This window comes from Lolium rigidum, chromosome 1 (genome assembly GCF_022539505.1).
Source record: "Lolium rigidum isolate FL_2022 chromosome 1, APGP_CSIRO_Lrig_0.1, whole genome shotgun sequence".
NCBI classification, from domain to species: Eukaryota; Viridiplantae; Streptophyta; class Magnoliopsida; order Poales; family Poaceae; genus Lolium; species Lolium rigidum.
Genome location: NC_061508.1, coordinates 179,381,961 through 179,406,729, shown reverse-complemented (window position 1 = coordinate 179,406,729; position 24,769 = coordinate 179,381,961). Strand labels below are relative to the sequence as shown.

The following is a 24,769-nucleotide window of genomic DNA, read 5'->3' as shown; positions in this document are numbered from 1 at the left end:
CTGATTTTTCTCCATCTCGACGTTTCTCCTACCAATAGCGTCGAGGGGCAGGTGGCCTGTTGTCTCGTCGGTCTCTTGATTCAGTGAGATTCGTGTTTGGTGGTTGGCGCTCGGCACTCTCGCAGGTGGCGGTCGTTGTTGTAGGTTCGTTTGGTGTCTTGCAGTTGGGTCCGTGGATGACGAAAGGTGGCGACGTTCCTCTTCTCCGACTATGTTGGATGAAGTTGATGGCGTCGGGATCTGGTGACCACGGGGAAGATCCCTAACCAACGTGCCACAAAGTCTTGGTCTCAACAAAGTCTTGGTCTCGTCTTGGTCTCGTCGCTTACAACGGTCCGATTCATCGGCTTAGAAAGCATCCTTGTGCTCTCCTAGATCTGGCAGCGGCGGAGGACGATGGTGGACGACAATTCGGCTGAGACACAAATTTCTCCAAGGGTAAAATTTTAGTTCTACTTCTTATCTTTTTCGTTGTGCAAGTTTGCTTGGCAAGCATGTTTGTCCATGTGATGACCATATATGTAATCTCCAGATTGTGATTGTCTAATGAAATACTCATCAAAGCAAAATGGATTTTAAGTAGTGAAAATTTCAACGCCTTAAAAATATGTAAAAATTCAAACCGTAGCAACGCACAGGCACATTTCCTAGTCTTTAGTAAAGTACAAACCAACAACTGATTAGCTTGATGGACTATCAAATTAATTTGGTAGATTATACAAACCAACTAGCCAAATTACACTTTCAACACATACGACAACGGACACATGAAGCCAGGTTCTCTCGCATCATATTTATTCAGTGTTTTCACTCAAGCACCAACAGAAATAACCTGCATGAACTTTGGGAACTATAGCAAATATTCAGTGTTTCCACTAAAACACCAACAGAAACAACCTGCATGAACTTCAGGAACTATAGCAAATAGATCGTCTTGGCCTCTTCACCTATGACTCAGGGCACAATACTTGGACATTATTTCTTGCTACGCAGCTTAGCTCCAAGGGCCCTCTCAAGCTTCCCGATGATCTGATTGTTCGGAATCGCCTTGCCTGACTCGTACTCCTGGATCACCTGTGGCTTCTCATTGATCATCTGTTGCAACACAGCATACAGGTTAGATGGAGGTAATAGTGCGCACTAGATAAGAACGTGACACATCTGCCCAAGAAGGATTCAATTCTACAAGGTGACAATCAGCTTTCTTCTCAAGAAGAATGTGATTCTACAAGGTGACAAGTAGCTTTCTTCTAATGAAGATGCAATTCTACAGATTCTAAAATATTCATTTTTTACTAGGTACCTGAGCAAGTTGTGCCTGGGTCATCTTCTTATCCAGCCTTGCTTGCATGAGGTTTTTCTTCAGGTCACTTGAAACACGCTCATCTAGCATCACAAGCAAGCACAAGGTATTAGCATGCTACTGAACAAGAAAAAAATTGCAACAGTTGTGATTTGATGTTGTTGTTGTTGGTGGTGGTGGTGGTGGTGGTGGTGGTGGTTCCCAAGGTTAAGTCAGGCAGATAGTTTGTCATAAAATAATTATCTAGACACCAGTTCTACTTGCTTTGCAGTTCAATATCTAGCCAACTAGGCCAACTCATAGGCAACCAAAATTCAAGAGCAAGTTTCAGTATTGCCAAATTTCGGCACACATTAGAACAGTCTCAGTTGAGAATGAGCCAAACCAGACAGAGGTAAAAGCAGATTCCATGGGGGAACCTGAACTTACCTGGCAGCAGCAAACCGAAAAATAAAAAAACAAGGTAGTAACATTTCTATTTATACAACAGGAAGAATTTCTTCTCAGATGGGACTTTCTGATCAATAGGTGATGATGGAGACTTTATCGACGCCGTGGGTAACGTTTGTCGTTTGAAAATAAAAATTAATGGTGAAAAACTCACTGGCCTTCTAAATAAGGTAAAATTAAACATATCCTCCCAAATGCAACAAACCCAGAGTAATTATGCCTTGTTCAGGCCAACCATCAACTAGAGGTGCTCATACAAACAAATAAGAGCAATCTTAAACCCCAGAAGTGCACTTGTGAAGTGAGGGATGTATTGAACATTATATAATATGTTTCAGTAAATATTCAACAACCTACGAACAACAAAGACTATCATTTGCTTAAATTCACACAACATAGGTCACAAGCGCCATTTGTTATCAGAATACATAAAGAGATGCAATATCAAAAACAAATGTCACACAAAAAAGTGTGATAATACAATAGAAGAACATTCCTAAACTGAAGCGAGATTTCCATGATCTTTTCATGGGGAAAACAGCCAGAAATGACAATTGCAAGGGCTTGGCAACAAGGGGCATTCTGGAATAGTTAAAAGACTATCAATCACCAGCATCAGAATAAAGTCAGGAAGTGATGGTTTTTTCAGCAACAGACGTACAAATCCTAGAACATGATTTCAACTCTTCAATAAGCATAGGTACCAACTTGGTATACATGGGTGTACTCCAGGGATGGCCTCTGGTCCACTATTTCAACACCACCACATCGGCCCATCCAGCCAGAGCAGACTCACGCTGCCTGGGCTCCTCCAGTGCGCCGCCCCATGCCTCCCAGGTTGCTCCAGTGGTGCCCACCCCCTCGAATCGGCCACAGAATCCACCAAAGAATTGACCGCAGAATCCAGCACAGAATCGACCGTGGAATCGACCACCGCGCCACCCAACCCCTCGAATCGACCACCGCGCACCACGACATAGTCTCCTCCGACGCAGGCTGTCAGGCGAGGGGGGAGATGGCTGGAGCGGGGCGGTGGCCGTCAAAGACCTTGATGCAGTCGTGCATGGTGGGGATCCCACGGCCGAGGGCCACCACAACACCGAGTCAGACAAAACTTCGATGACTCATGCGTGGTGCTGCGAGCCCCGCACTGAACTACCGTCGCGGCTCCGCATCGGCCGGCCAGCGCATTGAGGTCTAGGGGATCGCGCGACGATGAAAGGCCCCGGCGTCCTCGCGGTAGACGAATGGGAGCGTGCAGGGGAGGTGGGATTAACGGCGACCGGAGCGGTGGAGATGAGGGGGGCAAGCGGCAGAAGCGAGGCTGCTGGCGGCCATGCAGTGGGAAATTGGGGATGCGGGCTTAGCGGGGATTTAGTCCAGGCGTGGAAAAGAATTCTGGCAAAAGAGAGGTGACTGCGGGCGCGAGAGGTGGCACTGTGGTGGGATTTTTTCTATTTTTCTTTTTGACATCTGGCGCGATAGGTGGCACCGTGGTGGGATTATTTTCTATTTTTCTTTTTGCCATCCGGGGATGGTGGGTTTGGGTCAGGTTGGGAGGGGAAAAAACAGGCAGCTAATGGCGTTAAGTCAGATGTGCGGTGGAAATTCTCTATAGGGCTGATCCAATGGTTGGATGGGTGTGCATAGCTAGCCATGTAGTAGCCCACTATTTTGCATATATAAAATTCATATTAACGAGAAAGGATATATCAGTCTGCTTAATGTTCCCATGAAGCTGCTACCATTCTGGCACATAACATCCAAAACTAATGCCATCCGATCATGCACTGCAGTACCACAGAGAAGTTCACTAAACTAAACAAAATAAGCTAGAAGTAGAATATGTGCAAGATATAACTGCTTATCTGCAAGATACATCCATGATTGGTATCATTGAGAAGTCCATCATCTGCAATCTTCAATGTGTATGGCACTAGGGCCCATGTTTTTTGCAAAAAAAAAACAGCCCCCACCTAACACGGCAACACCACAAATCCACAAGCGCACCTTCCTCTGCTCCTGTACGCTGCTTCCAGTTCGCCTGCTCTCTCCCTCTCCCTCCCTCCCCCCCCCCCCCCCTCCCCTCCCCCTCTCCCTCCCTCCCCACCTCTATCTCTCTCTCTCTCTCTCTCTCTCTCTCTCTCTCTCTCTCTCTCTCTCTCTGATTTGACTAGGTTTAGCGATTAGACCCAAATAGAGAAGGAATCGGGCTGAGGTGGTGGAGCACAGGAGGAACAGCAGCACGGCACCAACACCGGCAGCTGTCCAGGCGGACGGAGCGCCCCAGCGGCTACTGCCGGCGACTAGGACCGAATCAATCCCTTCTCTTCTGCCAAGGTAATCTTCTCTCTTTACCCAAATTCTTAGTTAGTAATTTATAGCATATATTGTTCTTTGTTCCAGTAGTGCTTCGTTCACTGAATTGGGGATTTATTTAATTTTGCAAATTGCAACAGCCAACAGTAATGGGAAAGGCCACTCAGAGAAGAATAGATTTTTTCTTCAAAAGAAAAATGAAGATCCTTTGGCAGCAGCAAATGATTTTTTTTCCTTTGCTTCAACTGGAACAGCAGCAACAGAACAATGAAAGAGGGATTTGGGTCAAGTGAACCAATCACTTTTCGAGGAATTGAGTACTTGCAGCGAGACCCTGGACTGCGGCCTCAGATTTGGCGATATCCACCGGAGCAAAGAGATTCGGTGACGCCGCACTCCCCGCGCGCCCTACGCGGGTTCCTGGGCCTCGCCAGATACTACCGGAAGTTCATCCGGGAGTTTGGCCTCATCGCCTCGCCACTCACGCGCCTGCTGCGGCGCGATGCTTTCGCTTGGGACGACGAGGCTACCGCTGCCTTCGAGGCCCTCAAGGGGGCCCTCACGACGGGCCCCGTCCTCCAGATGCCGGACTTCGACAGGCCGTTCATCGTCGACTGCGACGCCTCAGGAGCGGGATTCGGTGCCGTCCTTCACCAGGGCGACGGGCCGCTCGCCTACTTCAGCCGCTCGTTTGCTGCCCGCCACCTCAAGCTCGCGGCGTACGAGCAGGAACTCATTGGCTTGGTACAGGCCGTGCGCCACTGGCGACCCTACCTATGGGGGCGCTCGTTCCGCGTACGCACGAACCACTACAGCCTTAAGTTCCTCTTGGACCAGCGGCTGTCGAGGGTGCTGTGGCACCCGTGGATCAGCAAGCACTTCGGCTTCGACTTCACGGTGGAGTACCGTCCTGGGCGCCTCAACACGGTGGCCGACGCCTTGTCTCGCCGCGACGCCGACCCAGACACTGCCGAGGGCGCCTCGGAGGGGCGCCTGCTATGCATCCGCTCGGGACCCTCCTTCGCCCTCTTCGACCGCGACCGCGCTGGATGCCCAGCTTCTGCGGCAGCAGCTTGACGCGGGCGAGCTGGACGACCCATGGCGCTTCATCGACGGTCTCCTCCTCCATGGGCGTCGGGTGTTCGTGCCCGACCACGACGACCTCCATCACCAGGTGCTGCTACTGGCGCATTCCACGGGTCATGAGGGTGTCCAAAAGACACTCCACCGCCTCCGCGCCGACTTCTACGTCCCTGGCGATCGGGACATGGTCCAGGACTGGGTGCGTTCGTGTGAGACGTGTCAGCGCAACAAGACGGAGACTTTGCGCCCAGCTGGCGTGTTGCAGCCGCTCGACGTACCGTCGCAGGTGTGGGCCGACATCTCCATGGACTTCATCGAGGGCCTTCCTAAGGTGGGAGGCAAGTCTGTCATCCTCACGGTGGTCGACCGCTTCTCCAAGTATGCCCACTTCATCGCGCTCGGCCATCCCTACACGGCCTCGTCGGTGGCCCGCGCCTTCTTCGACGGCATTGTCCGCCTACACGGATTTCCCTCGTCCATCGTCTGTGATCGGGATCCGGTGTTCACGGGCCACGTGTGGCGGGATCTCTTCCGCATGGCGGGGGTCCAACTCCGGTTCAGCACGGCGTTCCACCCCCAGACGGACGGCCAGTCCGAGGTGGTCAATAAGGTGATCGCCATGTATTTGCGATGTGTTACCGGGGATCGCCCTCGCGCTTGGGTGGATTGGCTTGCATGGGCGGAGTACTGCTACAACACCTCATACCACTCCGCCCTGCGCGCCACGCCATTCGAGGTGGTCTACGGCAGGCCACCTCCGCCCATTCTGCCGGTGGACCCGGCGACGGCGCGGACGGAGGCAGCTGGCGAGCTCATCCGCACCCACGACGAGATGCTAGCCGAGGTGCGGCAGCGTCTTGTCTAGGCTCAGCAGGTCACCAAGCACTACTATGACGGCCGCCACCGCGAGGTGGAGTACGCGGTGGGTGACTGGGTATGGTTGCGTCTGCTACACCGCTCTCACCAGTCCCTCGACCCGCGGGCGAAGCGCAAGCTTGGTCCGCGCTATGCGGGGCCCTTCGTCATCTTGGAGCGGATTGGGAACTTGGCGTACCGCCTTCAGTTGCCTGATGGGGCGCGCATTCACAACGTCTTCCACGTGGGGCTGCTGAAGCCCTACCGCGGCGCGCCGCCGGTCGCCACTCCACCACTTCCGCCGACGGCAGAGGGCCGTTTGCTTCCCAGCCCGGCCAAGGTGCTGCGCACCCAGCTACGTCGTGATGTTTGGCACTTGTTGGTACAGTGGGAGGGCCTTCCAGCTGAGGAGGCGACTTGGGAACCACGTGATGCGTTCCAGCAGCATTATCCAAACTACCAGCTCGAGGACGAGCTGTTTGCGCAGGCGGGGAGAGATGTTATTACCGGTTTGGTCTACCGCCGAAGGGGGCCCACCGGCCAGGCTTAGTTAGGGGCTTAGCCCAATTAGCAGATTAGGGGCTTAGCCCATCAGCAGATTTCTCTTATATAAACGAGTTGTAATCGACCAGAACAATCAAGCAATAAACATATTTTGTTGCCGACTCCTCAAGGAGTCGGATTTCCAAACCCTAGCCACCGCCTCCGCCTTCCCCCATCCGCGCGACGGCGCCCTGCCGCCGGCGCCCTCGCCTCCGCACGCACACCGCCCCTTCTTTCCCCTACAATCTCCACCCTAGACCGGGTAGACTAGCTGGTTCTACCACTTCTCTTCTGCCAAGGTAATCTTCTTTCTTTCCCCAAATTCTTAGTTAGTAATTTATAGCATATATTGTTCTTTGTTCCAGTAGTGCTTCGTTCACTGAATTGGGGATTTATTCAATTTTGCAAATTGCAATAGCCAACAGTAATGGGAAAGGCCACTCAGAGAAGAATAGATTTTGTCTTCAAAAGAAAAAGGGATGAGACAAGTGAAAATGAAGATCCTTTGGCAGCAGCAAATGATTTTTTTTTTCCTTTGCTTCAATTGGAACAGCAGCAACAGAACAATGAAAGAGGGATTTGGGACAAGTGAACCAATCACTTTTCGAGGAATTGAGTACTTGCAGCGAGACCCTGGACTGCGGCCTCAGATTTGGCAATATCCACCGGAGCAAAGAGATTCGGTGAGGAGAGCATATTTGATGTTAGGCCCTATGCAGCCCCATCTATAGAAATATGAACTTTCAGGTGAACAAAGGGCATCAACGCCGCTTCCAATATAACTGGTTTGGTCTATTTCCATCATGGTTGGAGTACTCAGAGGATAAACAATGTGCCTATTGTCTATTTTGCTTCGTGCCTGGCAGCAAGGAGAGTACAAGAGGTGGTTCTCATGTTTTCACGGTAGATGGATTTGACAAATGGAAGAGGGTCAATAATGGAAAACATTGTGCATTCTTGACTCACATAGGTACAGGCCATGCTCGCCACACAACGTGCATTTTCTAGTTTAAAGATTATTAAAACAAGGTTGCGCAAATGATGGAAGATGACAATCTGGCCAACATGTTAGTTCACATAGAGGATGCTATTCTGGAGGAATACAAGTACGATGATGTCATTTTTTTCTTTTAAAAAGCATTAAGGATCGGGCAGCTGACTTGCAGTATGTATCTCCATGTCTAAAGACATCTACTGTCTAGTTTATTTTTGTGTAGCTTCTTTTGCTGTATAGTAGTTTAGTATTACATATATGGATGCATCTCCTAATTTTGTAAGCACTGTGAACAAAATGCTTTGGTCAATGACTGATTTCTAATGATCTGGTGTGTTTTGAGAACATTTTTTTTCAAGTTTCTTTAAGCCGGCCCGCCCAATAAAACTTTTCAAGCTCCGCCACTGGTGTATGGTATACAGTATAAACAGACAGTAATATAAATGTACTGAATATCGATTAAGAGCCTAGGAGGTCATTCGAGAATCAGGACAGCGAGCTGCTTCAGACTCCAATCCATAGAGGGAACCATTTTTCCGGAACAACTCAAGTAGGCATCAAATTTATATTCGGCAGCACATCATTCACGATGGAGGATGAAACAGATAGTGCGAGGTTAATGACTGCTCACGGGCAAGGTTCTCGGTGTCCTCGTCGAGCCGCTTGGTGTTGAGGGATGTGCCACTGGATGCCGCCTTGTTCGTTCCAGCGTTGTCTGCAAGCAGAAGAGATTGTCAGCCATGGATGAATAGTAAGATCCAAGAAAGTGAAATCCGCCGAAACTATGGTAGTCTACACTACAAAATTGTTCGAAAGAAGAACGAATAGTAAGCAAATCATCACCTGATATAATAAATACCTAAAACGCATGATAAGCAAACCGATAAAATACGCAAATCTGACTCCAACGCTAGGTCAAATTCAAACAAGGCATAAACAGTAAGAAATCTACAGAAGTAACGAAGGACAAAGGTAAAACCTCCGCATCCGATTAATCGAACATCACCACGGCGACCAGTATCGGTCAAATCAGGACGAATCGCAAGAAAAGAATGAATTGAAAAACCTGACGCGACGTGATTCAAGAAAAAGAAGGGGGTAAACCAAAAGGGAGGACACCTACACTTTTTAGTGGTATCGATCTCGGCGCCAGAGCGGCGGGCGGCGTTGACTGCCTTCTCGTCCTTGTTGGCGGCGGCGTTCGGCGCCTTCTTGCGCACCACGACCGGCTCCCAGTCCTGCCTGATCGGACCAATCCCAGCCATCTCTCCCTGACTCTGGACCTCACTCGACAACCTTCCTCACGCAGCTTCTCGATTGCCCAAACGCAACTATGCAAGGGGATAGTGGAGGCGGAAGGCAGAGGGGGAGGAAGAAGATATGGAGGAGAGATGAACACAATAGGGCTCGAGTCGCAATTGACGGCTACGGGGATATTTTGTAGTTATCCAGGTAATGACATGTGGGACTACAAACTTTTGTTGTGGGACCCAGCTGGCAGTGTAAGTTTCTGAAAGATTCCTTTTCTTTTCGTGCCATGGCTGGATTCAAGCGGCGTTCCGTTTGGGCAAGCACATCACACCATCTGGTCCCCAATATGGTCCCCCAAATGACGGGCGGATGAATATTTGGGGAACGTGTTTTCTTTGTACTGTGTTTGGAGACGTCGCTCTGTAGCAATGTTTTTCAAACGCGCCCCCTTAAATAAATAAAAATACATGAAAATAAAGATTTTATTTAAATTTGATTATATTTTACAAATTTGAATGAAAATTCTTAGATTTTATCTAACCCTCACCCCATCGCTGCCTCCCCTCCGCCGCAGCTTCTGCGTCGTGCGCCGCCTCTCTCTACGGAGCGTGACGAGAAGACGGCGGTGCTCGGTCAACGCGTCATCGTCTTCCCTCCCCTGCCGCGCCGCCTGTAGGAACAGTTCGACGGCGAGGCGAATCTGCTCGTCTTCGCGGGCACGGGGTCGTCCAGCAACTTCTTCTGCGACTCGAACGACTCGACGAGCGCTCGTTGCTGATCCGCCGCCTCGTCCTCCTCCATTTGCGCCGCCAACGCATTCCCCTCCGCCGCCAACGCATCCGCCTCCGCCGCCAACGCATCCACCTCCGGCGCCTAGGCCGCCTCCTCCCGCAGCTGTTGCTCCAGCGCCTCTCGCCGCCGCTGTTGCATCGCCTCCCGCTGCTCACGGTAATGGAGCTCCCGCTCCATGCGCAGGCGCTCCCACTCTGCATGCCACCGCTCGCCCATCTCCTCCGCCCAGCGCCGCCGCACCTCTTCCGCCGTGGCGGCGTCGAACACCGCTATGGTGTCCGGCAGCACCGCCTCCTCCCACACTTCATTCTCCGCAGCTTCCGGGTCGACGTCGAACTCCTGCGGTGTTGGAGGTGGTGGTGGAGACGGTGGTAGAGGGAACTGGCCGGCACCGGCGCGGTTCATCATTCCGTAGGTGGTGTGTATGCGACGAGGGATGTGCTTGCGGTGGAGAAAGGGGTGTCGGCGGCTGTGGTGGCTACCATTGAGCGGGGGAGGCCTTTTATAGACGTCATCGCCGCCAGAAGAGGCGGGAAGATAGCGCAGGAAGAGGCTAGAAGCGGCGGGAAGAAAGCGCGGGAACGCGCGGCGGCGTGCAAAAGCCGGCAACGCGTGGAGGTTGCGCAACACCGACGAGACGTCTCGCCTGCCTCTCCATCGTCATTAAGGCAAAGTTGCGACGCTTCGTTCTTGTGTCGCTGACGCGTCTGGCCCGCCACTCCCCGACTCGCTTCTCGTTGTGTCTGGCGTGCCCGGAGCGTCCCATGTGAACCAGGGATGGGCTCGGGGCTCCGGACACCGTATTGGGCCGCGCCGGACGGAAAGGGCCTTTGGGTCGCGTGGATGGGAATGAAAAAAAATGTTCGGCGCACCCCAAATACCTTTGGGGGATGTTTTGGGGGACGCGGCTGGAGATGCTCTCACGGTGATAGGGCAAAAGTGTCCGATCTTTCGATGAGAGTATGATAGCTTCGATTTGTTGGTGGGGTTCGTGCTTGACGATCCGACTACACGTGCAAAGCTCGGGCGCCAATGCAATCGCTAGGACAATCTCCGGGAGTTACTGATCTTGCGGATGCACGATCAGCCTGACCAGCGAGAGCCTTAATTCCTACCTGAAATCGAGAACAAGTAAGAACTAATATTGCAATCAGAATATTGCGGATGAAATATGAGAGCTTTACTGAATAAGGTGGGATTCCGAATAGTCGGTCTTGTTCTGGACGTTGGTCTCAAAAGAAGTACACGAGAGTTGCAGCAATGGCTAACTTTTAATCCACTACTAGGAAAAGGCCTAGCCGTAAGATGGGTGTTAGTGGCGCACCAGGAGGGCAGTGCGCCACTACTACTTAGCAGTGGCGCACCGGAAAGTGGTGGACCACTATTAAAAATGTAGTAGTGGCGCACCTCTCCGCGGTGCGCCACCACTAAGTTTGACCATGGGTTTGACCCATCCTTATACATAGCAATGGCGCACCGTGCGCAGGTGCGCCACAGCTAATTTTTGTAGCAGATGGCGCACCTCTACATGGTGCGCCATTACTATGCGCCACGCGAAGTGGATGCCCAAGCACCATTTCCAGCGCACCAGCCCCCCGTGGATCGCCTTTTCGAGTTTGGAAAAAATAAAAGAAATAGATAGAAAATTCAAAAAATTAAATCCTTTGAAATGCCCATGTAATATGTCATCTAGGTTTAGTGAAAATTGAAAAAAATGAATTTTGATATATTATGCAAAATGACGTCATGTTTCGGTAAAACGGGTTTTCTGGTTGCATACGACCTCCGATGAAAAACTTTTTTATATCAAAATCGATCTACGCGAAATTTCCTATTCGAATTCAACGGCCTACGGCCGTTTGGAGAAAAAATGGATTCGTCAAATTCAAAACAGAAACAGGACTTTTTTCAGGTTTTAGATTTTGGGCAAAAAATAGAAAAAAAAATAGCGGTGGCGCACCCATGCCTTGGTGCGCCACTGCTAAGCTTCCCGCCCACGAATTTCAAAATGGGAGGAGCCGGCCACTTACCCCCTCCTCCCTAGCTCCTCCCTCCTCCTCCACACATTCTGCTGCTCTCATTGTCCTCTCCTCCTCCTGCTCTCCTCCTCTCCTCTCCTCCTTTCACTCCGGTGACCTCCTCCTCTCCTCTCCTCCTTTCACTCCGGTGACCTCCTCCTCTACTCTCCTCCTTTCACTCCGACGACCTCATCCTCTCCTCTCCTCCTTTCACTCCGGCGACCTCCTCCTCTCCTCTCCTCCTTTCACTCCGGCGACCTCCTCCACTATGTCGAGCTCCGGTGACCTTACTTTCCGGCGAGCTCCTCCACTATGGTGACCTCCGACGACCCTCCGGCGAGCTCCTCCACTATGGTGACCTCCGGCGACCCTCCGGCGACCCTCCGGCGACCCTCTAGCCTCCATTACCTCTGGCCTTCGTCCTCTTGTTCATCCTCTCCTACATCTCCTCACCTCTCTTCACCTCTCCTACGTCCCTCATCCATCATCACCGGCGGATAGGCTAAGAAAAATGAGAATGAACATTGCACAAATAATTCTAGCAACAAGAACGAGAAAAATAACGAGCCAAAAAATTCGAACAAAATGTGCCGGATCCGGATCCGGATCCCGATCCGGATCCAGCATCTAGAAATTTCAAATTTTAGTAGTGGCGCACCTTTTTTCTATCCAAGTGGCGCACCTCGTACGTTTAGGAGTGGCGCACCATGAAGCTAGTAGTGGCGCACTACCGGGTGCGCCACTGCTAAGCCAAATAGCAATGGCGCACCACTAGTGCGCCACTACTAAAAGTTAGCAGTGGCGTGATAGAAGTGGCGCACCACTAGTGCGCCACTGATGGGTATAAGTGGTGCGCCACTAATTGCCCTTTCCTAGTAGTGATCTAATCAAAATCTGAGCCTAAACGTGACGGCTATGGGGGTATTTAAAGGAGAAAAAAGTGGGGCTTCGGCTAGCCATGCATATGGTGGCCGAACCAAGCCCTAGAAGGCCTTTCCCCTTTCAATACGGACTCTAAAAAGTGGCTGACTTAATTCCTGCGAAAATTACATGGGCCTGGCCCAAAACTAATAGTGTCGCAGCACCATGTACTCATATGGATGAAATTATGAAGTGGAAAACTCTATATTTCTTCCATATCTTCATCTCCAATTATGGTGGCTTCAAAGTTCTGAAATCTCCACTCGCGGCGTTGATACGTCTCCGACGTATCGATAATTTCTTATGTTCCATGCTACATTATTGATGATATCTACATGTTTTATACACATTATATGTCGTATTTATGCATTTTCCGGCACTAACCTATTAACAAGATGCCGAAGAGCCGCTTGTCGTTTTTTGCTGTTTTTGGTTTCGAAATCCTACAAAGGAAATATTCTCGGAATTGGACGAAATCAACGCCCAGGGTCCTATTTTGCCACGAAGCTTCCAGAAGACCGAAGACGTAATGAAGTGGGGCGACGAGGCGGCGACACGCCAGGGCGGCGCGGCCCACCTCCTGGCCGCGCGGCCCTGTTGTGTGGGCCCCTCGCGTCGCCTCCTGACCTGCCCTTCCGCCTACTTAAAGCCTTCGTCGCGAAACCCTCTGTACCGAGAGCCACGATACGGAAAACCTTACTGAGACGCCGCCGCCGCCAATCCCATCTTGGGGGATTCTGGAGATCACCTCCGCACCCTGCCGGAGAGGGGATTCATCTCCCGGAGGACTCTTCACCGCCATGATCGCCTCCGGAGTGAAGAGTGAGTAGTTCACCCCTGGACTATGGGTCCATAGCAGTAGCTAGATGGTTGTCTTCTCCTCATTGTGCTTCATTGTTGGATCTTGTGAGCTGCCTAACATGATCAAGATCATCTATCTGTAATACTATATGTTGTGTTTGTCGGGATCCGATGGATAGAGAATACTATGTTATGTTAATTATCAAGTTATTACCTATGTGTTGTTTATGATCTTGCATGCTCTCCGTTATTAGTAGAGGCTCTGGCCAAGTTTTTGCTCTTAACTCCAAGAGGGAGTATTTATGCTCGATAGTGGGTTCATGCCTCCATTAAATCTGGGACGATGACGTAAAGTTCTAAGGTTGTGGATGTGCTGTTGCCACTAGGGATAAAACATTGATGCTATGTCTAAGGATGTAGTTATTGATTACATTACGCACCATACTTAATGCAATTGTCCGTTGTTTTGCAACTTAATACCGGAAGGGGTTCGGATGATAACCTCGAAGGTGGACTTTTAGGCATAGATGCATGCCGGATAGCGGTCTATGTACTTTGTCGTAATGCCCAATTAAATCTCACTATATTTATCATATCATGTATGTGCATTGTTATGCCCTCTCTATTTGTCAATTGCCCGACCGTAATTTGTTCACCCAACATGCTTTTATCTTATGGGAGAGACACCTCTAGTGAACTGTGGATCCCGGTCCTATTCTTTACATCGCATACAATCTATCGCAATTGTTCTTTACTCGTTTTCTCGCAAACAATCATCTTCCACACAATACGGTTAATCCTTTGTTACAGCAAGCCGGTGAGATTGACAACCTCACTCGTTTCATTGGGGCAAAGTACTTTGGTTGTGTTGTGCAGGTTCCACGTTGGCGCCGGAATCCCCGGTGTTGCGCCGCATTACATTCCGCCACCATCAACCTTCAACGTGCTTCTTGGCTCCTCCCGGTTCGATAAACCTTGGTTTCTTTCCGAGGGAAAACTTGCTACTGTCTGCATCACACCTTCCTCTTGGGGTTCCCAACGGACGTGTGTCAACTGCACGCATCAAGACTATTTTCTGGCGCCGTTGCCGGGGAGATCAAGACACGCTGCAAGGGGAGTCTCCACGATCCAATCTCTTTACTTTGTTTTTGTCTTGCTTTATTTTATTTACTTACTTTGTTTGCTGCATTATATCAAAACACAAAAAAATTAGTTGCTAGTTTTACTTTATTTATTGTCTTGCATTCTATATCAAAAACACACAAAAATTAGTTACTTGCATTTATTTTATCTAGTTTGCTTTATTTACTACTGTTAAAATGGCCACTCCTGAAAATACTAAGTTGTGTGACTTCACAAACACAAATAATAATGATTTCCTATGCACACCTATTTCTCCACCTGCTACTACAGCAGAATTCTTTGAAATTAAACCTGCTTTACTGAATCTTGTCATGAGAGAGCAATTTTCTGGTATTAGTTCTGATGATGCTGCTGCCCATCTTAATAATTTTTTTGAACTATGTGAAATGCAAAAGTATAAGGATGTAGATGGTGATATTATTAGATTGAAATTGTTTCCTTTCTCATTAAGAGGAAGAGCTAAAGATTGGTTGCTATCTTTGCCTAAGAACAGTATTGATTCATGGACTAAATGTAAGGATGCTTTTATTGGTAGATATTATCCTCCCGCTAAAATTATATCTTTGAGAAGTAGCATAATGAATTTCAAGCAATTAGATAATGAACATGTTGCTCAAGCATGGGAGAGAATGAAATCTTTGGTAAAGAATTTCCCAACCCATGGACTGACTACTTGGATGATCATCCAAACCTTCTATGCAGGACTAAATTTTTCTTCGCGGAATTTATTCGATTCAGCTGCTGGAGGTACCTTTATGTCCATCACTTTGGGGGCGGCTACAAAGCTTCTTGATGATATGATGATAAATTACTCTGAATGGCACACGGAAAGAGCTCCACAAGGTAAGAAGGTAAATTCTGTTGAAGAAACCTCCTCCTTGAGTGATAAGATTGATGTGATTATGTCTATGCTTGTGAATGGTAGATCTAATGTTGATCCAAATAATGTTCCTTTAGCTTCAATGGTTGCTCAAGAAGAAAATGTTGATGTGAATTTCATTTAAAACAATAATTTCAACAACATTGCTTATAGGAACAATTCTGGTAATAACTATAGGCCATATCCTTCTGCTAATGGTAATGGTTATGGTAATTCTTATGGGAATTCTTACAACAATAATAGGAGTGTACACCCTGGTCTTGAAGCCATGCTTAAAGAATTTATTAGTACACAAACTGCTTTTAACAAATATGTTGAGGAAAAGCTTGATAAAATTGATATTCTTGCTTCTAGAGTTGATAGACTTGCCTCTGATGTTGATCTTTTAAAATTGAAAGTTATGCCTAATGAGGATATTGATAATAAGATTACTACTACAGCAAATGCCATCCAAGTTAGAATTAATGAGAATATAAGATTAATGGCTGAATTGCGTGCTAGGTGGGATAGAGAAGAAAATGAAAAACTAGCTAAAGAGAATAATGTAGCTAAAGTTTGGACTATTACCACCACAAGTAATGTTGATTCCTCACATGTTGCTGCACCTCCTACTATCAATGGCAAAATAATTGGTGTTGGCAATGTTTCTGCTCCTAGTGCAAAGCGTACAAAACTGCCTGAAATTGCTAAACCTGCTGAAATTGCTTGTGATAAAACGCTGAAATTTTTTCCAACCTTGGGGACAATGATCCCATTGCTGTAGCTCATAATGATTTAAATTTTGATGATTGTCACATCTCTGAAGTTATAAAGTTCTTACAAAAACTTGCTAAGAGTCCTAATGCTAGTGCTATAAATTTGGCCTTTACAAAACATATTACAAATGCTCTCATAAAAGCTAGAGAAGAGAAACTAAAACTTGAAACCTCTATTTCTAGGAAGTTAGAAGATGGTTGGGAGCCCATCATTAAAATGAGGGTCAATGATTTTGATTGTAATGCTTTATGTGATCTTGGTGCAAGTATTTCGTTATGCCTAAGAAAGTCTATGATATGCTTGACTTGCCACCATTGAAAAATTGTTATTTGGATGTTAATCTCGCTGATAATGCTAAAAAGAAACCTTTGGGGAGAGTTGATAATGTTCATATTATGGTTAACAATAACCTTGTCCCCGTTGATTTTGTTGTCTTGGATATTGAATGCAATGCATCTTGCCCCATTATATTGGGAAGACCTTTTCTTCGAACCGTTGGTGCTACTATTGATATGAAGGAAGGTAATATTAAATATCAATTTCCTCTCAAGAAAGGTATGGAACACTTCCCTAGAAAAAGAATGAAGTTACCTTATGATTCTATTATTAGAGCAAATTATGATGTTGATGTTTCATCTCTTGATAATACTTGAAATGCACTTTCTGCGCCTAGCTGAAAGGCGTTAAAGAAAAGCGCTTGTGGGAGACAACCCATGTTTTTACTACAGTACTTTGTTTTATATTTGAGTCTTGGAAGTTGTTTACTACTGTAGCAACCTCTCCTTATCTTAGTTTTGTGTTTTGTTGTCCCAAGTAAAGTCTTTGATAGTAAAGTGAATACTAGATTTGGATTACTCGCGCAGCTTACTGATTTCTTTGCTGTCACGAATTTCGACCTGCCTCCCTGTAGGTAGCTCAGAAAAATATGCCAATTTACGTGCGTGATCCTCAGATATGTACGCAACTTTCATTCAATTTGGGCATTTTCATTTGAGCAAGTCTGGTGCCTCGATAAAATCCATCTTTACGGACTGTTCTGTTTTGACAGATTCTGCATTTTATTTCGCATTGCCTCTTTTGCTATGTTGGATGAATTTCTTTGATCCATTAATGTCCAGTAGCTTTATGCAATGTCCAGAAGTGTTAAGAATGATTATGTCACCTCTGAACATGTTAATTTTTATTGTGCACTAACCCTCTAATGAGTTGTTTCGAGTTTGGTGTGGAGGAAGTTTTCAAGGATCAAGAGAGGAGTATGATACAATATGATCAAGGAGAGTGAAAGCTCTAAGCTTGGGGATGCCCCGGTGGTTCACCCCTGCATATTCTAAGAAGACTCAAGCGTCTAAGCTTGGGGATGCCCAAGGCATCCCCTTCTTCATCGACAACATTATCGGGTTCCTCCCCCGAAACTATATTTTTATTCGAGTCACATCTTATGTGCTTTGCTTGGAGCGTCGATTTGTTTTTGTTTTTGTTTTTGTTTGAATAAAATGGATCCTAGCATTCATTGTGTGGGAGAGAGACACGCTCCGTTGTTGCATATGGACAAGTATGTCCTTAGGCTTTACTCATAGTATTCATGGCGAAGGTTGAATCTTCTTCGTTAAATTGTTATATGGTTGGAATCGGGAAATGCTACATGTAGTAATTCTAAAATGTCTTGAATAATTTGATACTTGGCAATTGTTGTGCTCATGTTTAAGCTCTTGCATCATATACTTTGCACCCATTAATGAAGAAACACATAGAGCTTGCTAAAATTTGGTTTGCATATTTGGTCTCTCTAAAGTCTAGATAATATCTAGTATTGAGTTTTGAACAACAAGGAAGACGGTGTAGAGTCTTATAATGTTTTCAATATGTCTTTTATGTGAGTTTTGCTGCACCGGTTCATCCTTGTGTTTGTTTCAAATAACCTTGCTAGCCTAAACCTTGTATCGGGAGGGAATACTTCTCATGCATCCAAAATCCTTGAGCCAACCACTATGCCATTTGTGTCCACCATACCTACCTACTACATGGTATTTCTCCGCCATTCCAAAGTAAATTGCTTGAGTGCTACCTTTAAAATTTCCATTCTTTACCTTTGCAATATATAGCTCATGGGACAAAATAGCCTAAAAACTATTGTGGTATTGAATATGTACTTATGCACTTTATCTCTTATTAAGTTACTTGTTGTGCGATAACCATGTTCCTGGGGACGCCATCAACTCTTTGTTGAATATCATGTGAGTTTCTATGCATGTCCGTCTTGTCTGAAGTAAGAGAGATCTACCACTTTAATGGTTAGAGCATGCATATTGTTAGAGAAGAACATTGGGCCGCTAACTAAAGCCATGAATCATGGTGGAAGTTTCAGCTTTGGACATATATCCTCAATCTCATATGAGAACACTAATTGTTGCCACATGCTTATGCATTAAAGAGGAGTCCATTATCCGTTGTCCATGTTGTCCCGGTATGGATGTCTAAGTTGAGAATAATCAAAAGCGAGAAATCCAAAATGCGAGCTTTCTCCTTAGACCTTTGTACAGGCGGCATGGAGGTACCCCTTTGTGACACTTGGTTAAAACATGTGTATTGCGATGATCCGGTAGTCCAAGCTAATTAGGACAAGGTGCGGGCACTATTAGTATACTATGCATGAGGCTTGCAACTTGTAAGATATAATTTACATAACTCATATGCTTTATTACTACCGTTGACAAAATTGTTTCATGTTTTCAAAATAAAAGCTCTAGCACAAATATAGCAATTGATGCTTTCCTCTTTGAAGGACCTTTCTTTTACTTTTATGTTGAGTCAGTTCACCTATCTCTCTCCACCTCAAGAAGCAAACACTTGTGTGAACTGTGCATTGATTCCTACATACTTGCATATTGCACTTGTTATATTACTCTATGTTGACAATTATCCATGAGATATACATGTTACAAGTTGAAAGCAACCGCTGAAACTTAATCTTGCTTTGTGTTGCTTCAATACCTTTACTTTGATTTATTGCTTTATGAGTTAACTCTTATGCAAGACTTATTGATGCTTGTCTTGAAGTACTATTCATGAAAAGTCTTTGCTTTATGATTCATTTGTTTACTCATGTCATTACCATTGTTTTGATCGCTGCATTCATTACATATGCTTACAATAGTATGATCAAGGTTATGATGGCATGTCACTCCGTAAATTATCTTTGTTATCGTTTACCTGCCGGGGACGAGCGTAACTAAGCTTGGGGATGCAGATACGTCTCCGACGTATCGATAATTTCTTATGTTCCATGCTACATTATTGATGATATCTACATGTTTTATACACATTATATGTCGTATTTATGCATTTTTGGCACTAACCTATTAACAAGATGCCGAAGAGCCGATTGTCGTTTTCTGCTGTTTTTGGTTTCAGAAATCCTACAAAGGAAATATTCTCGGAATTGGACGAAATCAACGCCCAGGGTCCTATTTTGCCACGAAGCTTCCAGAAGACCGAAGACGTAATGAAGTGGGGCGACGAGGCGGCGACACGCCAGGGCGGCGCGGCCCACCTCCTGGCCGCGCGGCCCTGTTGTGTTGGCCCCTCGCGTCGCCTCCTGACCTGCCCTTCCGCCTACTTAAAGCCTTCGTCGCGAAATCCTCTGTACCGAGAGCCACGATACGGAAAACCTTACTGAGACGCCGCCGCCGCCAATCCCATCTCGGGGGATTCTGGTGATCACCTCCGGCACCCTACCGGAGAGGGGATTCATCTCCCGGAGGACTCTTCACCGCCATGATCGCCTCCGGAGTGAAGAGTGAGTAGTTCACCCCTGGACTATGGGTCCATAGCAGTAGCTAGATGGTTGTCTTCTCCTCATTGTGCTTCATTGTTGGATCTTGTGAGCTGCCTAACATGATCAAGATCATCTATCTGTAATACTATATGTTGTGTTTGTCGGGATCCGATGGATAGAGAATACTATGTTATGTTAATTATCAAGTTATTACCTATGTGTTGTTTATGATCTTGCATGCTCTCCGTTATTAGTAGAGGCTCGGCCAAGTTTTTGCTCTTAACTCCAAGAGGGAGTATTTATGCTCGATAGTGGGTTCATGCCTCCATTAAATCTGGGACGAGTGACGGAAAGTTCTAAGGTTGTGGATGTGTTGTTGCCACTAGGGATAAAACATTGATGCTATGTCTAAGGATGTAGTTATTGATTACATTACGCACCATACTTAATGCAATTGTCCGTTGTTTTGCAACTTAATACCGGAAGGGGTTCGGATGATAACCTCGAAGGTGGACTTTTTAGGCATAGATGCATGCTGGATAGCGGTCTATGTACTTTGTCGTAATGCCCAATTAAATCTCACTATATTTATCATATCATGTATGTGCATTGTTATGCCCTCTCTATTTGTCAATTGCCCGACTGTAATTTGTTCACCCAACATGCTTTTATCTTATGGGAGAGACACCTCTAGTGAACTGTGGACCCCGGTCCTATTCTTTACATCGCATACAATCTATCGCAATTGTTCTTTACTCGTTTTCTCGCAAACAATCATCTTCCACACAATACGGTTAATCCTTTGTTACAGCAAGCCGGTGAGATTGACAACCTCACTCGTTTCGTTGGGGCAAAGTACTTTGGTTGTGTTGTGCGGGTTCCACGTTGGCGCGGGAATCCCCGGTGTTGCGCCGCATTACATTCCGCCACCATCAACCTTCAACGTGCTTCTTGGCTCCTCCTGGTTCGATAAACCTTGGTTTCTTTCTGAGGGAAAACTTGCTACTGTCTGCATCACACCTTCCTCTTGGGGTTCCCAACGGACGTGTGTCAACTGCACGCATCAGGCGTCATCTTCAATCCTCACATGTTTGCTGCCATCTTCTCTATGTGTGATCATGCTCCAATGCTTGTCCCTCTCATCCATGCTAGGTCCATCATTCCTAAGAGTAACAAACACATCTGATGTAGACAGCATCATATTCTCATGTATGTGAGGAATAGTTCCAAGAAACGAAAGTACATGATAATTAAGTTGTTTGGCACGAGCGCGAGTGATTGGTCCTTGTATTTGTGTGGCTGTAGGTACATCGGGTGTATCAATAGATGGGATGTCCTCATCATGCTCCCCTTCTTGAATTGAAGTTGTCCTCGACGAAAGCTCATCTTCTTCACCAAAGTAAGGCTTCAAATATGAAATGTTAAATGTAGGACTAACGGATCCAATTCTGCAGGAAGCTCAAGTTTTTATGCATTATCATTTATTTTCTCTAACACCTTAAAAGGACCAGCGGCACGTGGCATTAGCTTAGACTTGCGCAATGCAGGAAAACGATCTTTGCGCAAAGGCAACCAAACAAGATCACCAACATCAAACACAACATGCTTTCTTCCTCTATCCCCAGCAATTTTATACTTAGCATTCATGTGTTCTATGTTGTCTTTAGTAGTCTCATGCAGTTTAATATCAATTTAGCACATTTTGTAGCATCCAAATCATTTTGCACTGAAGATGGTAAAGGAAATAAATCAATAGGTGCACGTGGAACAAAACCATACACAATCCCAAAAGGGCACATCTTAGTGGTAGAATGCAGCGAACGATTGTAAGCAAATTCAATATGAGGCAAACACTCTTTCCACAATTTTAGGTTCTTCTTCAAAACAGCCCGCAGCATAGTAGACAATGTTCTATTTACTACTTCATTTTGTCCATCAGTTTGGGGATGACATGTAGTACTAAACATCAATTTAGTCCCCAACTTAGCCCATAAACATCTCCAAAAATGGCTAAGAAACTTAGTATCACGATCAGAAACAATAGTATTTGGCACACCATGTAAACGAACAATTTCACGAAAGAACAAATCAGCAACATGTGTAGCATCATCAGTCTTGTGACATGGAATAAAGTGTGCCATCTTAGAAAACCGATCAACAACAACAAAGATACTATCCCTCCCCTTCTGTGTACGAGGCAATCCCAAAACTAAATCCATAGAAATATCCTCCCAAAGTACACTAGGAACAGGAAGAGGCATATATAAACCATGTGGATTAAGTCGAGACTTAGCTTTTTGACATGTAGTGCAGCGTGCCACAAATCTCTCAACATCTCGACGCATACGTGGCCAAAAGAAGTGTGCAGCAAGTAAATCCTCCGTCTTCTTGACACCAAAGTGACCCATCAATCCTCCTCCATGCGCCTCCTGTAACAACATAAGACGAACGAAACTATCTGGAATGCATAGCTTGTTAGCACGGAACACAAATCTATCATTGAGGACGAATTTGTTCCATGTTCTACCATCTCTACAATTCAGCAACACATCTTTAAAATCAGCATCATGCAAATATTGTTCCTTTATAGTTTCCAATCCAAAAATCTTGAAGTCAAGTTGAGATAGCATAGTATAATGGCGCGACAAAGCATTAGCAATAACATTATCTTTACCCTTTTTATGTTTGATAATATAAGGAAAAGACTCAATAAATTTTACCCACTTTGCATGGCGAAGATTCAACTTAGCTTGACTACGAATATTGTCGAGGGTACTCCTCGGCAATGCCCTCCGTTTGGGGCTTAGGGTAGATGGAATCATGTAGGCTGACACGAGACATCGGTTATCAAACAAACGGGGAGAGCGATTTACCCAGGTTCGGGGCCCTCGATGAGGTAAAACCCTTACGTCCTGCCTGTCTGATCTTGATTATGAAAATATCGGGTTACAATGGGGTGCCGAAGGTTTCGGCTGTGATCTCGTCGAGAGACTAAGTTCTACGGGGACCTAGCTCTAGACTTATGGTGGCTAAAGTTGCTAAGATTGATTCTGTTCCTCGGCAGCCCCTCTCCTGGCCCTTATATAGGGAGCTAGGTCTCGAGAGACCTGTTTGGGTACGACTAGGTTACAAAGGTTCCTAGTTCTAGACTTTCCTAGTTTGATTCGTCTCTTCGTCTTGTTCTTCATGGAATCTTCTTCGGCACCGACATAGTGGCCCACCTTGCCATCGGGTGTCTTCATGGGCCTCCAGTTCGGCCGTACAGGATAGGGCAATAACAGTTACCCGAAGGGTAATGCCTACGTCAGTAGCCCCCGAGTGTCTAGCCGAAGATATTTCGGGTAGAGACTAAAGCATGCCTCCACCGAATGTTCTTCTCTTCTTGATAATTCTTGCCCTCCTTGTAGCAGCATCATTTCCTTCTATCGGGTGCGCGTCCAGCGCTCCCGATGGGAGTAGCCCCCGAGTCTAGGTACGGATGCTTGCAATCCGTGCGTAGACTCAAGTTGTGTCACTCGAATGTCTTCTTCTGCCGAAGTTTTCGACAGGTCTTCATAGGTCAATCGATACATTTGCATCTCCTCTTCAATTTTTCAAGTAAGTTTTAATGCGTAAAGGATATTGAGTAACGTGCCCACTTTGCTGGTTAACTGTCGATGACAAAATAACGCTACTCTACACAGAATCAAGTCCCCGGGCATGATCCTGGAGTGCAAAAAAGTTTGTCGGGTGCGCAATCGGCGCTCCCGATGGGAGTAGCCCCGAGTCTGGGCACGGGCGCTTGCAACCGGGTGCAGACTCGAGCCAAACATTCCATCCTTTTCTTCAGACATTCTTTTTACGCCCTTCTTTGTAGGAAAGTCTTCGAGTCCAAATTTATCGGGTGCGCGTCCAGCGCTCCCGATGGGAGTAGCCCCCGAGTCTAGGTACAAATGCTTGCAATCTGTGCGTAGACTCAAGTTGGCCATCCGATGATTTTCGCTTTTCTTCGGATACTTCAAGTGAGCTTCACGACGTCACTGATGACGTAATTACTGTTGTAATTCTGACTGACAGGACGCGACCTGTAGGGCCCATCCTACTTCTGCGCGGTTCTGTTTAGGAAATGACCACTACTTGCGTGCAGTTACCAAGGTGATTCCTCGATTTCCGCGATCGATGATGAGGAGAAATCTCCTTAATAAATTGGAAACAACGACACGTGCCCGCTTAATCCTCAGGCTTTCTCTTCCTTTATTGCCTCTCGGGGTAAATTATCTCCTTTTCACACTTCATCCTTGCGTCCTTTCTTCCTCACCCATCCTTTTTGCTCACAACTGTTGCACCGCCGCCGCCGTTTCCAGAAAAACCCCAGTCTCGCCACCAGTGCTGTAAGAAGTGGCGCCGCCGCCAAGACTCCTCCGAACCCGTCGAGGAGAAGCGCGTCAGATGCTCCTCTCCCAGCTCCGGCGCCGCCAGCGCCATCAAGCTCCATGGCTGGGCCCAATCCCGGCGATTGACTGGTTTCCACTACTACAAAGCGCGACGAGAAGAAGTCCCGAAGCCTCGGAATAATTTCTTCTGACCAGGGGAATGTTATTCTTCCAGGTGCTATTTCACGGCCCAATCCCCCCGCCGGATTTACTGTGATGTTCTTATCTTTCTTGTATCGAGGTCTTTCGCTTCCCGCTCACAAATTCCTTTGTCACCTCCTTCGAGTGTATGAGATTCAATTGTGGCAGTTGACTCCCAATTAAATTCTTCATCTTGCCATCTTTATCACCCTCAGCGAAGCGTTTTTGGGCATTGAACCCCACTTTGGTCTGTGGAAGAAGATTTTCTTCGTGAAAAGATACACCTGCAGCGGTGGATCTTTCGTCATCGGTGGAGTTGGGTTTGTTGCTCG

General features: G+C 46.7%; 1 protein-coding gene across 1 annotated transcript; it reads right to left on the bottom strand.

Moving 5' to 3' along the window:
• Positions 1 to 658: 658 nt before the first annotated feature.
• LOC124685471 (multiprotein-bridging factor 1a-like) lies at positions 659 to 8,961 on the bottom strand. The gene is made up of 4 exons (XM_047219821.1): positions 8,671 to 8,961; positions 8,179 to 8,262; positions 1,304 to 1,386; positions 659 to 1,095 (listed from the first exon to the last, which is right to left on the bottom strand). Exons 1-4 carry the CDS (start codon positions 8,810 to 8,812, stop codon positions 976 to 978), a joined length of 429 nt encoding a protein of 142 aa, XP_047075777.1. The 5' UTR covers positions 8,813 to 8,961; the 3' UTR covers positions 659 to 975.
• Positions 8,962 to 24,769: the final 15,808 nt, after the last annotated feature.